The sequence below is a fragment of the Barbus barbus genome, assembly GCF_936440315.1.
Source record: "Barbus barbus genome assembly, chromosome: 18".
Taxonomy (NCBI): Eukaryota; Metazoa; Chordata; class Actinopteri; order Cypriniformes; family Cyprinidae; genus Barbus; species Barbus barbus.
In genome coordinates this window covers 20,546,625-20,559,662 of record NC_136746.1, presented here as the reverse complement: position 1 = coordinate 20,559,662, position 13,038 = coordinate 20,546,625, and the positions used below count along the sequence as shown (strand labels likewise).

Below are 13,038 nucleotides of genomic sequence, written 5' to 3'. Positions count from 1 at the left end.
CATCCTAAATGTTACAGATGAGATTAAATTCATTTTTGGACAACATTTGGTTTCATAAATAAAGAAAATGGAAAAACACAAAACTCGAAAACACAAAAGTCGAGTCATTAATCAACAAAGACTTAGTAAATAAATATTAAAAAACTGAAAACCAAATATTATTAAATGCAAAACCTTCTGTGAGAACAAAATGCATCCAGACAATTCGTGGTAGCCTATCTGTTTTTCTCGGTTTTGCTTACATTTCCAATCTCATTACTCAGAATTTACTGAACGTCATTTAACTGTACCACCTTCAAATCAATAACGTTTTAGACCCCCCCCCCCCCCCCCCCCCAAACAAAACAGAATGCACTATATAACGTTTTAAAAAATAAAAACAATATTTGCGTAATGCATTTAAAATATCATATTTATGCATTATTATTTGTTTTTTTCACTTGTTATTACAAGTTTTCTAAACAAATTCAACTGTAGGTTGATGTAGCTTTGTATGGTCACAAGCGTCTATGACGCGGGTGATTTACACTCATGGAACTCAGGCGCGAGGCTCGAGGGGCCTCTCGAAATGACTACTGTGTCACGAGAAGTCCCACGCCACAGAGCGCACTCCGCGTGTTTCACTGCCACGGCGCAGCAGCTCAGGGATTCACGTGGGGTGGGCTGGCAAAAACCCACAGCAAACCTACAGCTGTGCGGAAATGACACAGTACCGTCACGTCACGCGAGAGGGCACTGACTAGAGAAAAAAAAAAGCAGCGGAGAGAAACACGGACAACAGTTACCCGTGGACAAATCCACAGAATTTAAAGACACGACCATGGCTAATGCCTCCTAACCTGCTGCACACGGCTGGCCGGAGTCGCAAAGGTGAGCTTGATTTCAGCCGCGCAGGTAGTTTATGCGCGCCGTGGCGCGGGAGACGGAGCGAAAACTCATCGGTGGATGTTTTTCTTGCCGCGTAACGCAAGAGGGAGAGTTGCGCACGGGGGAGGGAAGGAGGGAGGGGAAACACGGGAGAGAAGGGCAGCACTTCGTATTACAGCAAAAAACCGTACGTAATTTTCTTAAGACATATGCTGTCCGCAGAAGGAACGCAGTAGATAGCCGCTTGTCCGGCTGTCTCCGCGGTTGTACCGATCCGTGGGGTTTCCACTGGAAGAATGAGGAAGTGGAGCCGGTGGACGGGGGTCGGTACGGTGAAGCAGCGCCGCTCCGGTGCTCTGGCGAGACTTCACGGTGCAAGACATGAAAAACAAATAGGAAAACAACCTCACCGAACTTCACCGTGGAAAACATTCACCACGCATCTCGATTTTCACACGCTTGCCATGATTGTGTCCAGTCGTTTGTGATACTGACTTCACTGTCTTTAAGCAATGCTTCCTATTTCAAACAAATTATGATCTTATCAATATGACAGTCAGATATTTCTAAACTTCCATTACCCCAACAGCTGCTATAACTGACAAGTGTAAGAGAGAAGTGTATAAGACATATAGGCTAGTGGGCAGATTAGATGTGTGACTGTCAGATAATATCAGTCTTGTGTGTCTTTTCCCAGGACATGAGCTCTTCTGTGTGCATGGTTAATGCAGACGGACAAGTGCCTGATAAAAGTAGGTAAATAACGATTCACACTAAAATCATTCTCACCTTTCTTTGCCCTTTTGAACTTTCATTAAACATCACAACATCTTTGTCTAGTAACATGCATCACATCGAAACAAACAGTCCAAATCAACTGATTGGATAACATGAAACAGAAATCAGCTCTAAATACAGGTATAAATATTTAGGGGAGACAGAACCTCAGATGTTGTCAAAAAGGCATGACATTGCATTTATAGAGTAAGTGCCTACCTGTAAAATCAACCACTGCCCTAAAACAAATGTGAATTGCTGCTGGTTACATTAGACAGAAACCAACCTTTTCATGAAAGGTTTTTTATTACTTTCATTAAGTAAACCATTCTTATTTTTATGGAATGTAGCCATATTTATTATAACTTCTCAGTGCACATAATTTTTTAAATAGTGTGCCCACATAATCTTTACATCGAATACATCTCTTTAATAATGATGCACTTTTAATCAATGCACTTTCCAGCAAGCGGTGACTCCATATCAATCTACAGCAATTAACGAAAGACAACGTTCCAAACAATTCTCTCGACAAAATCAAGTACCCTATATATATATATATATAATTTTTTTTTTGCTTTCAAGAAGCCGTTTCACTTGATAGGAAGATAAGGCGATCACAATTTCCATTTCATGCTGACAACAGTGAAAAAGCACATTTGTATACATTCACAACACCTCATGGAACTTGTTTGGTATGCCTGATATCAATATGCAGTAGCACAGGTCATGTGAAACACTTTCTGTTATCCAGTTTATAGAGGTGCTTCACTAAAATAACTTGAATTCTTGACAAAACATCACATTTGTAAAAAACAGAAATATAAAACATCAAAAAGAGATAATGTAAATGGTCACAGAAGATGCATGCTATACCAGTTGTAAATATCTTGGCTGATCATTTGTGATCAGATCAACTGAGACCGATTCAAATACGACATGAAAATTAGGCCAGAGTGCTCTGTCTCCTCATTACGGTTATACAGATTTGTAAAATTATGTCTTTCGGTGTTTCTCAGCATTCTTGAATAGTTTTGAATGCTTGGCTTTTCTCCAGAAGTTAAAGTCGAGAAAGATGCAGAGGATGTTATTGAAAACACAGAGGGAAAGATGGAGAGCTTCTTTAAACGCATTACAAAACGATCAGCAACACACGTAATCCCTGAGGTGGAAGGGCCTACTAGTGGGAAGAGGGTCAAGGTGACAACACAGGTAAGATGAAGTGCTTATAATTAAAAGGAACATTTGTTTAAATCAAAACTTTAATTTTTCTACTGGTTAAACATTGCATTTGGGATATAATTTGCTGAAGGGATTTGATTGAGATTTTTCTTTTGGTACAAGCTATTAACAGCAACATCTCACTTACTTTCCAGGCAGGAGAACATCTCCTTGAAAGCAGTTCAGATAATGGAAGCAGGTCATGTTCTCACAGTCACAGATTATCTCCACAGGAGCAGATTCCCATCTCTTCATACAGGAAACCACTCTACAGCATCACACATCGCATTTCTGAGCGTAAGGCTGCATCCAATTTGGAACAGCATGGAGCCCACGATGGAGTCAGAGCAAGCCATAATGGTGTTCACTTACAAAAACTGGGCAACTCTAGAAAGCATCACATGCTTAAGGCCTCCACTAATGTGGGGGTCACAGGGTCTCCTGCTGCCTTGGATTCTCACCTCTACCCGCTCATCGAGAAGATGTTCTTCCTCCTCAACACACTGAATTCCAGCATGACCCAGCTGCACAGTAAGGTGGATTTGCTCTCGCTTGAAGTGACGCGCATCAAAAAGCAGATGAAGCCCTCTGAGATGGTCATGGAATTTCAACCTCCTCCTGAATACCAGCTGACCAGCGAAGAACTCACCCAGTTGATGGAGCAAACGTCCACTGCGGGAGATCTTGGCTGCAGACTCCTCGTTCAACTGTTCCCAGTACTTTTTACAGCAAAAGAATGCACGCATGGCTGCAGCACATGCAGCCTTACAACCAAACGCACATTAGATTCTTTGCATCTTCAGCTAATCCGTAACTATGTGGAAGTCTGCTACCCGCTGGTGAAAAATGAAAATGTCTGGCAGATGGAGTGCTTGCTGCAGATCAATGATTTCTTGAATCGCTTCTGGGCTCAGAAGGACATGGAGAGTGGTCAGATGTGCGACAAACAGGCTCCAGTGCTTGTCGGTTTTGACTTGGAACAAAATCATGCTTGTCATTTCATCAGTGAAGATGCCCAGGACGACAGTCTTTCCCTCAACTCTGGAGAGAACAATGATGTTCATCTCAATGTCAGTTCAGATGTAGTGTTTGACCAACATGAGGCAGACTCTGAAGACTTAACTTCGCCGGAGGAGCTTGTTGTGTTTTTGTTGAACAGACTCTTTCCGGAGGTGTTTGAGGAGGGAAAGTTGCCAGAGGGCCACGACAGCATTGGACAGTTGATCATTGACTCAGACAGACTAGAAATTATACGAAAATACTTGGAGGCCAATTTCCCTGATATCCCAGAAGAAACCTGGCTGCAGCTGTGCGTACAACGAATGGAGGAAGCACTGGAGAATGCTTCAGTCAATGGCAGCAGTCGTGACAACCAAGAGATGTTTGACACCACTCGCCAGCCTGATAACATCTCCATTGTTAAGATCAGTGATCTGTGTGATTACGAGAAACCAAATCGCAGGTCTAAGAAATCGTGGCTGGAGCCTGTGGATTTTGACAAACTGGAGATTCCTCCTCCGGACTTTGATGTTCCTCGGGAGTATTTACTTACTAAGGAACAGCTGAAGAATAACTATGAAAGCAGTTTATCAATTGGGAACTTTGCATCTCGACTCCTGGTTCTCATGTTCCCTGAGCTGTTTACTTACGAGAATGCACGAAAATACTACAACTGCAGTGGCTCTCTAGGAAAGAAACAGCTGGATCCCCTTCGAATCAGTCTCATCCGGCATTACGTCCAGCTGCTTTATCCACAAGCTAAGAACGACCGGGTGTGGACCCTTGAGTTTGTCGGCAAACTTGATGAGCGCTGTAGGCGTCGGGATACCGACCAACGGCGTTCATACCAGCAACAACGGAAGGCTTGTTCACCCGACCAAGAGCCTGACCCAAAAGACTCGCTGCTAACTGCTGGGCAAATCAATGTTCTTAGTTCGGATCGCCTGAAAGAGGACTTTGAAGTCCTGTCTTCACCCCTGGAGAGAAGCAGCAAGGACTTCTGCAAAATTCCTCTTGAGGACCTTTCGGTGTCCACCCCAGACTTCCCAGTGCCTTCGGAGTACCTGCTCACGGATGCAGAAGTGAGGGAAATTATTCAACAGAGTCTGTCTGTAGGAAATTTTGCTGCTCGCCTTCTCGTCCGTCTCTTCCCGGAACTTTTCACGCAGGAAAATTTACGGCTGCAGTACAACCACTCTGGGGCCTGCAACAAGAAACAGCTGGACCCTGTGCGTCTCCGACTTATTCGTCATTATGTGGATGCTGTCTATCCAGTTGACAAAATGGAGGAAGTGTGGCACTATGAATGCGTGCCAAGCATTGACGAGCGCTGCAGGCGCCCCAATCGCAAGAAATGTGACATTCTAAAGAAGGCAAAGAGATCAAACAACACTGTGACTTATTCTTAGACAATGTTCCTGCAAAGTGCAGACCTGTTTTCCTATATTTTACACAATATACCTGTTATTTGCACAAGTCCATAAGCTGAAGCATATTGAAACTTGTTCTTGTTTAAGGTCTAGTTCGGCTGGTCGAGTTCACATCCATGGCCTTAAACAGGAAGGTTTCGTTGGTGACAAAGTTAGTGATTGAAGCCACTATCACATGACAGTGAAATATTAGTGTTACTATTTATATGCCAAAATATTATTGATGTTATTCTAATGTCTAATTAATAGATAAGCTAAAGTTAGCCTTAATCAATTTAAATGTAAACATTTAGTTTTTAAAAACAATAGGTCACTTTAGTTTCAGGTGAGGGCAGAGATGATATATAAATAAATATATATATATTGTTTTAAGTTGTAGCAATGTTGCAGCACTGGCTTTTTCTAATTATCAACATATTGAAGTATGTCATGCCTTCCAGGAAGTAAATCTTATTCATCTGTACTTAACTATAGCACCAGGTTATGTTATATATTTTTAAATAAAAATTCACTTCCTAGCCAAGATGTGTTTCATGTTCCTTTTTATTTTACTTCAGATACATAAGTGAGGGTCAATAGGAGCCTTTTACAGTCAGAGAAAATCATAAAAATACCTAAGGGAAGATTTTATCTTTGATGTTTTTCAAGAATAAATGTGTTCTTTGTATATTCCACCACTGACCATTATAATGAAGAAAAAAACTAAGAGTTGGGTGTTTGGGTTCTGACTAACTTTTAAATATTTTTGCATAACTGCTCTGCAAAAACCTTTTAATATTTACTTTTTTTGTTGTCTGTTAATCTTAGTACAGTTGTATGCAAAGGCACTCTGTACCCTTTCTGAAAACTGCTCATTGAAAATCTACCAATGTCATAAAGACAATGGTGAAAACTAAAGGTATCAGAAAACAACTGATACCCAAACACTATCTGATTCATCCCACAATATTATTTTATGAATCTAGTAAATATTAGATAAAAATAAAAAATGCATATAACCAAAACCACTTCTAAATAATAGCATTTGCTTGTGTTCCATTTGTGACCTGTAAAGTAAAAAAACAAAACACCTTTAAGTAGTATGAAACAGTTATGAGAACTACTGTTAAGTGAATAGATGTGAGAAAGACCTTCAGTTTTTGTTGGGCATAGAAAACAGCTCATTAAATCCTCAATTTGCAGTTTCAGAATCAAATGGTTGGAGAGTGGAATAGGAAATACCAGTTTTGCCCTATTTTCTGATCTTTCATCTCTCAAACATCACAGAATTGGTCTTTACTGCTTGTACACATCCTGTCTGGGAAGTTGTAGGTGTTTCCAGGTTCTTAGAATGACTCTCTGCTTTTCTGCATCTTTTGTCTCTCCAACCACCTTTTTCAAGATCACTCTCTTCAGCAAGACTGTGTCCATTTCCTTGTCCTCATTTAGGATCAGATCCAGTGTATCCCCCACTTTAACCTGTAGGAGGCCAAATTTAATGTTAAATTAAGGTGTCTATACTAATCAGTAGTCAGTTTAATTCAGTAATGGGAAAACTACCACAAGCAGGGTGTTTTTTTCATTACATCCATAATTTGTTCAGCTAGTCTTAAGATATTTTTGAGGAAAGTTCTTTCTGATTATACCACTAGAGGGTGCCGACTCACCATTTTGCTCTTCTTGGTAAGTTTCTGACCATTTAGTCTCAATTTGAGGTTATAGAAAGCATCCTCCACACCACTGTGAAAGAGATACGTGTTAATCACTGCCACTGGCCAAAACACCACAAAATAAATGTATAGCCTGAGATAAAGGAGAGCAAAGCTTGTTTATGAACATCATCAGCCCATTCTCTGATTGGGTTCTATGAGGTAAAAACTAGGAGTTGCATCTGCAATTGGAACTGAAAACACTAGTTTGCAACTCACCAGTGTGGCAGAATTAACCTTTGAACATGATTGACAGTTTCTCTGACTTACTTTCGTGCAATGTCCAATCCGGTCTTCAAAACCAGATCGAAACGTAGAGATTGGACAGTTTTCTCATGGTCTTTATAGTCTTTTGGCAGGCTTGGGTCATCTGGAAGCTCATCCTCATAATCACTAGCCTCTGCATCTTCCTGTTCCTCCTCCTCCTCCTGCTGCTGCATTGCTTTTTGCTTCCCTTTCTTTCTCGTGCTCTTGAATCGGGTCTGATGGAGTGACCAGCTCTGCCGAATGTCCCATGATTTCACCCCCATAGCTGTCCGGTGTGTGGCTGAACCCCACAACTGACGCGCGTGTAATGTTCGTGGGCACCACATGTTGAGACCAGAGGCATGGCATGGTGTGAGCATCTGCAGGGAGTTCAGTCTGCCTAGCTGCCGCAGGGCCAGCGCCTGCACTGACAGACTCTGCATACTGTGACACTGAAAACAGACACAAGAGAAAAAGATCAGAGAAAAGAGGTAACATCCAAGCACACTTTACATTCTTCAAAGTCCCTAGATTCAGCTCTAAATGCTCTGGAAATCTTCTAAACCAACAGTGTGTATCCTGGTATGCTTGCTCATTCTTTAAAGACGGTTAAGTAAAGTCCTAATTCTGTAAATGTTATGTTTACGTATATATATATATATATACATATATATATATATATATATATATATATATATATATATATATTTATTTATTATGTTAGATGTAAATAAATGCAAGACATTTAGCTCGACATCGCTGACAAATGTCGTTGCTTTCATGTTGTCTAAACTTCACACAATATAGTACTAAAGGACTTGTCTGTACAATTATCCAAATAACAGATCTGAGGAGGGAAATGTAAATGATATTCAAGTACAGACATAAGGAAAAGCATGACAGGTTACAATATGTGAAAATCTGACATTCTCATGACGATAATATAATCAGAATTTGCATAGACAGCCACTCATAACGTGTTTGTTTATACCCCAAACCACTGCTCACGATAATACTTCAGGGTAAGTTACTTCACCATCAACAAATCCAAAAACAATACTTGTTTGTTTAACAACGATTTAAAAAGATAATTTTACCTAACTGAGTTGAGAGCACTCCCCTTGACTCTAATCTCGAGCTGATCAACGAGCACAGTAAAAACAAACCAGCAGTCGCTGCTGCTGTAGTAGTGCAATGTTACAGCGCTCTCTAGAGTCGGGATGAATTATTATATTATACACATTGCATAATTACATTTCTGCATTATATTATATAGAACTACATTATATATCATTAGGGTTTTAGATATATATAAGTTAATTATATAAGTTAATAAACATTACTATTTTTTTTTTTTTTTTTTACAGAATTTCCAGAATGCTTTGGGCGCTATGTGTAGCCTACTCATGTGTAGCCTACTCTCTATGCAATTCTAGTGCTACATTTAGAAGACTAAACACCCGCCCAGTTAAACGCACTTGTTTCTCTGGATTGGTGGCTCGCGTTGGACGTCTTGGGGCTAACGGCTTTAAAACATCATGTGAGCGCCTCCTCCTGTCGAAACTTTCACAGTGGGTCGGAATAAACACAAGGACAGAGATTCCTGCATCCATCTTCATCAACATGACATGCTTTATTTGCATTTCTGTCTTTTATTTGTCTGCATTTTTAATGGAGGCGCAGGGTACATATGGCCCTTATTTAAGGAACCATAACCAGCTGTATGGAGACCGGCAGAGATCTCACTTCACCCCCAATATGCCTGGACACGGCAACTCCATCAACTTTGGAGGTAATCATTTATTATTATTATCATTTTATTGATACAGTTATTTGTAACTTTATTATGAATTATCATTATTTATAGGCTATTAAAATAATGTGAAATCTACACTTGTAATTCTTTTCAAGCCTTGATTTAAATTAATATTTAAAATATGTTAACATTGTTATTGCCTATTATTATTTCTTTAAACTAGCGAAATAGTGAACAACAGAAGTTCTTTTTGTTTGTATTTTAAATGGCATTAGTGCTCCTCAGGGACAAAACTAACCTAGCCTAATATAGTCCCGTAAAAGTATGTAATCTACACACAGATGGACTTTCTGTTTTACAGTAGGCCTATTATTAGCCGTGTTTTTTTTTTTTTTTTTGTCTTTCTCAACAAGTGCTTAATGATGGATCAGAGACCTTTAAACTTCTAAAACCTTGGGAGCAGTGGTTAGCTAATACATTACAGGAATAATTAAAGCATACAAATCTTGTTTTCTATTGCTTATTAAAAATCTTTACATGATTTGTGAGCTTTAAAACATATCTTTCAAAATACTAACTGAAATAATAGCAAAGCTATATACTTCTGTCCCGTAAATGAGATATATATATATATATATATATATATATATATATATATATATATATATATATATATATATATATATATATATACAGGTATATATTTTTGTTTGTTTGTTTTTTTACATGAGAACTGGATCTGGGGCTACACCATTTTTTCCTTCTGGCTTACATGTTAAATGTTGCAGCCATTCACAGAGAACCTCTGAACAGTCAACTGACTTTGCCTCACTGCTTGACAATGGAGACTTTTAGCTCATGCTTCTGCTAACAACCAAAAAGTGTCACTTTAAACCCACATCAATATCATATTGCTTTAAACCAATAGAGTAATGGCTCACTTTAATGCTTCTCTCCCTCCTTTTCTTGTTCTAAATCTCCCTTTCCTGCTCCCAACTGGTCTTTCTCCTCTGTTTTTTCCTTTTCATCTGTCTATGGATTCTTGGCATTTTTCCTCTCTTTCTATCTTTGTATTTCTGTGTTTCTGTTTACCCTCTCTTTCTCTCTCTCTATAACCAAACAAAGCTCATGGCTTTAATCACAGGTTTTACAGCTATCATCATCACAACCCTCATCAGCATCACCACCAGCGGCCGCCCTGGAAGGGGCCTCCCTTTATCTACCACCATCCTGCCTTACCTGTCCGGCCCATCTCACCTGTCCATCCTGTCCGGTCAGTTGTGCCCACACCTCCCAGAATTCCAGTGGTGCTACCTGTCCCTACAGTGCCCATGCCACTCACCAAGGTAGCCACCCTACCCCCGCCACCTCCAACACAGACTACAACCACAGCAAGCACAACAACCACAGCAATCACAACAACCACTCCAGAGCCAGTCAGTACCCCTCATGGCACACCTGCCCCTGCCGAACCTTCCACTGACCCAGGTAGACCAATCCCACCCCACCGGGTGCAGACGAACAGTCTGGTCCTCTTGAGTCCCTCTTAATAATCTTTCTCTTCTTTCTCTCTCTCCTTTCAAGGAGAAATCATAAAAACCTGAATGGTCATTTATAGGGGTATAACAATATATTCATGCCACGATTCGGTTTGATACACAATACTGATTTTACAACGCGATGCTCTCTTAATACTTGTAGTGTTGCAGTCAGTTAAAACTGTACAGTTTTTAATTATTACTTCTAAGATGTATGATAAACAGTTAAAGGAATAGTTCAAGATTTGCTAAAAATTACTCATCCTCGTATCATCCAAGATGTAGTTTGTTTCTTCAGCAGAACAGATTTTCACTTGCTCACCAATGGATCCTCTCCAGTGAATGGGTGCCGTCAGAATGTGAGACTTCTATCCATAATATTGCATAATATTTCTTTATTATACACAATATTGTCACTATATATCATACATATTGTTACATTTTTGTATTGCAATATATTGTGACACAATATATTGTTATACCTCTGGTCATTTAGCATTAAACAGGCAGGATAAATAGCATTAATGAGGCCATTTTTTGCTAAATCCAAGCTTATTGTCTACAGAAATGCAATTGTTTAGCACAAATGGGATTAACTGACTCAGTTTCTTTCTTTTTTTTTAGTCACAGCACTGCACTGCTAACTGAGGAGCCTCCCGTTTTCATAAACAAACACTTTTTACATATTAATCTCTTTCAGCACCACACTTTGCACTTTTTAATCAGTTGTATAATAATGTGACACTAATTTTCAATGAATTATTTATGTCTTACAGCTCCAGCAGAACTTTGCAAGAGTCGTCCTCTAGACCTGGTTTTTATCATTGACAGTTCTCGTAGCGTCCGTCCTGCAGAGTTTGAGAAGGTTAAAATCGTCCTCTCTGAAATGGTTGATTCTCTTGATATCGGATCCGATGCCACACGAGTCGCCCTGGTCAACTACGCCAGCACCGTCAACATTGAGTTCCTTCTGAAAAAGTACTTCAGTAAGGCCGAGGTCAAGCAGGCCTTCTCCCGTATAGATCCCCTCTCAACAGGAACTATGACTGGCCTGGCTATCAAAACCGCCATGGAGCAGGTTTTTACAGAGAGCGCTGGAGCCCGGCCACTAAAAAAGAACATCGGTAAGGTGGCCATCATTGTGACCGATGGAAGGCCGCAAGATAAAGTTGAAGAGGTGGCAGCAGCAGCAAGGGCTTCTGGGATTGAAATATATGCTGTCGGAGTGGACAGAGCAGATATGCGGTCTCTCAAACAGATGGCCAGTCAGCCTCTTGATGACCATGTGTTCTATGTGGAGACATACGGAGTGATCGAGAAACTAACATCTAAGTTCAGGGAGACACTCTGTGGTAAGAGAATAAAGATCCTATTTTGTTTATACAGTTAATAATCAATTAGATCATATTTTAATTTAATAAAAAATGTATTATAAAACATTGTATTATAATAATAAATCAAATGCAATTATTAAAAATATATAAATTATATTTATATAAATACATTTAATTTAAAATTAAATGTAAAATTAAATGTATGCCTCACTGACTCAATAATGTTTAATATAATTAAGCTGATTTTGCAGGTTTCGATGCTTGTGCACTTGGGCACAACTGCCAACATATTTGTGTCAACAACAATGCCTCTTATTTCTGCAAGTGCAGAGAAGGATATGTTATCAACTCTGACAAGAAAACGTGCTCTAAGCAGACCAATGGTTTGTCATAAAAATATGCATCAAATCATTTGAAAAATTTGATGCATATCGTAAAGAATATTTTTTGATGCATTCTAAAGAAATGCATCCAGTAACTTTTGTGCACAGAAATGATTTTTGGCTCAAACTAAATGCCATATAAAAATGATATTCAGACATTATATCTGAATTATAAATCATTTAAATAATGAGATAACGTGCTCTGGAATGTTTATGTTTATGTACTCTGATAGTTTGTTTTTAAAATTGTCATTAAACCTGCAGTGATAATATTTATGTCAATGTAGGCTATAAATTGAGGCGTGAAGGAAAGATTTGTAGCATTTTAAGTACACAGTAAAACATGTCTGTTTCTTTTACAGAAGAGGCAAGAGGAGATCTGACTGAGAATGCCTGCATGTGTGAAGCTCAGATCGCATTTCAGAGGAAGGTTCACAACAGTATACAGACTCTCACCAGCAGACATATCCTTTCAGATTAATACAGCATCTCCATGTCCTGAGAGAGTTTTTTTTTGTAGCAGTCACATAGCGGACAGGGTTTATGATGTCTTTTAATATTCATATTGGTTTCTCTCCAAAGCTGGTGTTAATCAGGAAATCAGTCCTATAGCAATCCTGATGATCGTGACGGGTGATGTTTTTCTTAACTGTTACTTACTGGATGACATCTCAAACAGAGTGCAGCAGTTTGATCTCCGGCTTGCCTAGAGTGGAGGATGGGACTCTAAACAGCTTGTTCTAAAAAGAAGAAAAAACAATTTAATCTCTCATTAGCTGCCTACAATGTATCCCATGCA

The 13,038-nt window shown here is 39.4% G+C and overlaps 3 protein-coding genes across 7 annotated transcripts; 2 read left to right on the top strand and 1 right to left on the bottom strand.

The window, feature by feature from the left end:
* Positions 1-646: 646 nt before the first annotated feature.
* On the top strand, positions 647-5,815 carry LOC306884518 (BEN domain-containing protein 3-like). 3 transcript variants are annotated; one of them, XM_079440449.1, is made up of 4 exons: positions 647-870; positions 1,565-1,619; positions 2,702-2,856; positions 3,021-5,815. In XM_079440449.1, the coding sequence occupies exons 2-4, from the start codon at positions 1,568-1,570 to the stop codon at positions 5,271-5,273; spliced, it is 2,460 nt and encodes an 819-aa protein (XP_079296575.1). In that variant the 5' UTR covers positions 647-870; positions 1,565-1,567; the 3' UTR covers positions 5,274-5,815. The 3 variants fall into 3 exon arrangements, with proteins under 3 accessions (XP_079296575.1, XP_079296574.1, XP_079296576.1); XM_079440450.1 differs by lacking the exon at positions 647-870 and adding an exon at positions 1,708-1,785 and having other exon boundaries at positions 1,567-1,623; XM_079440448.1 differs by lacking the exon at positions 647-870 and having other exon boundaries at positions 1,469-1,619.
* Positions 5,816-5,819: 4 nt separating this feature from the next.
* On the bottom strand, positions 5,820-8,413 carry LOC306884529 (mitochondrial transcription rescue factor 1-like). 3 transcript variants are annotated; one of them, XR_013785450.1, is made up of 5 exons: positions 8,326-8,390; positions 7,253-7,680; positions 6,941-7,013; positions 6,425-6,752; positions 5,845-6,340 (listed from the first exon to the last, which is right to left on the bottom strand). XR_013785450.1 is itself a non-coding variant. In XM_079440462.1 (4 exons), exons 2-4 carry the CDS (start codon positions 7,669-7,671, stop codon positions 6,570-6,572), a joined length of 675 nt encoding a protein of 224 aa, XP_079296588.1. In that variant the 5' UTR covers positions 7,672-7,680; positions 8,326-8,413; the 3' UTR covers positions 5,820-6,569. The 3 variants fall into 3 exon arrangements, 2 of the variants coding, with proteins under 2 accessions (XP_079296588.1, XP_079296589.1); XM_079440462.1 differs by having other exon boundaries at positions 5,820-6,752; positions 8,326-8,413; XM_079440463.1 differs by having other exon boundaries at positions 5,845-6,752; positions 8,331-8,370.
* Positions 8,414-8,851: 438 nt separating this feature from the next.
* LOC306884522 (matrilin-3-like) lies at positions 8,852-12,949 on the top strand (the record flags this gene model as incomplete). Its single annotated transcript, XM_079440454.1, has 6 exons — positions 8,852-9,020; positions 10,110-10,472; positions 11,299-11,874; positions 12,108-12,239; positions 12,602-12,703; positions 12,900-12,949. 6 exons carry the CDS (start codon positions 8,852-8,854, stop codon positions 12,947-12,949), a joined length of 1,392 nt encoding a protein of 463 aa, XP_079296580.1.
* Between the last annotated feature and the right edge of the window lie 89 nt (positions 12,950-13,038).

Coding starts and splice junctions, on each gene's coding strand:
- LOC306884518 (XM_079440448.1), top strand. CDS start 1,520: ATGTGTGACTGTCAGATAATATCAGTCTTGTGTGTCTTTTCCCAGGAC. Junction 1,620..2,701: donor CGGACAAGTGCCTGATAAAA/GTAGGTAAATAA, acceptor GCTTTTCTCCAG/AAGTTAAAGTCGAGAAAGAT. Junction 2,857..3,020: donor GGGTCAAGGTGACAACACAG/GTAAGATGAAGT, acceptor CTTACTTTCCAG/GCAGGAGAACATCTCCTTGA.
- LOC306884529 (XM_079440462.1), bottom strand. CDS start 7,671: ATGCAGAGTCTGTCAGTGCAGGCGCTGGCCCTGCGGCAGCTAGGCAGA. Junction 7,014..7,252: donor GGATTGGACATTGCACGAAA/GTAAGTCAGAGA, acceptor TCTCTTTCACAG/TGGTGTGGAGGATGCTTTCT. Junction 6,753..6,940: donor TTACCAAGAAGAGCAAAATG/GTGAGTCGGCAC, acceptor GGCCTCCTACAG/GTTAAAGTGGGGGATACACT.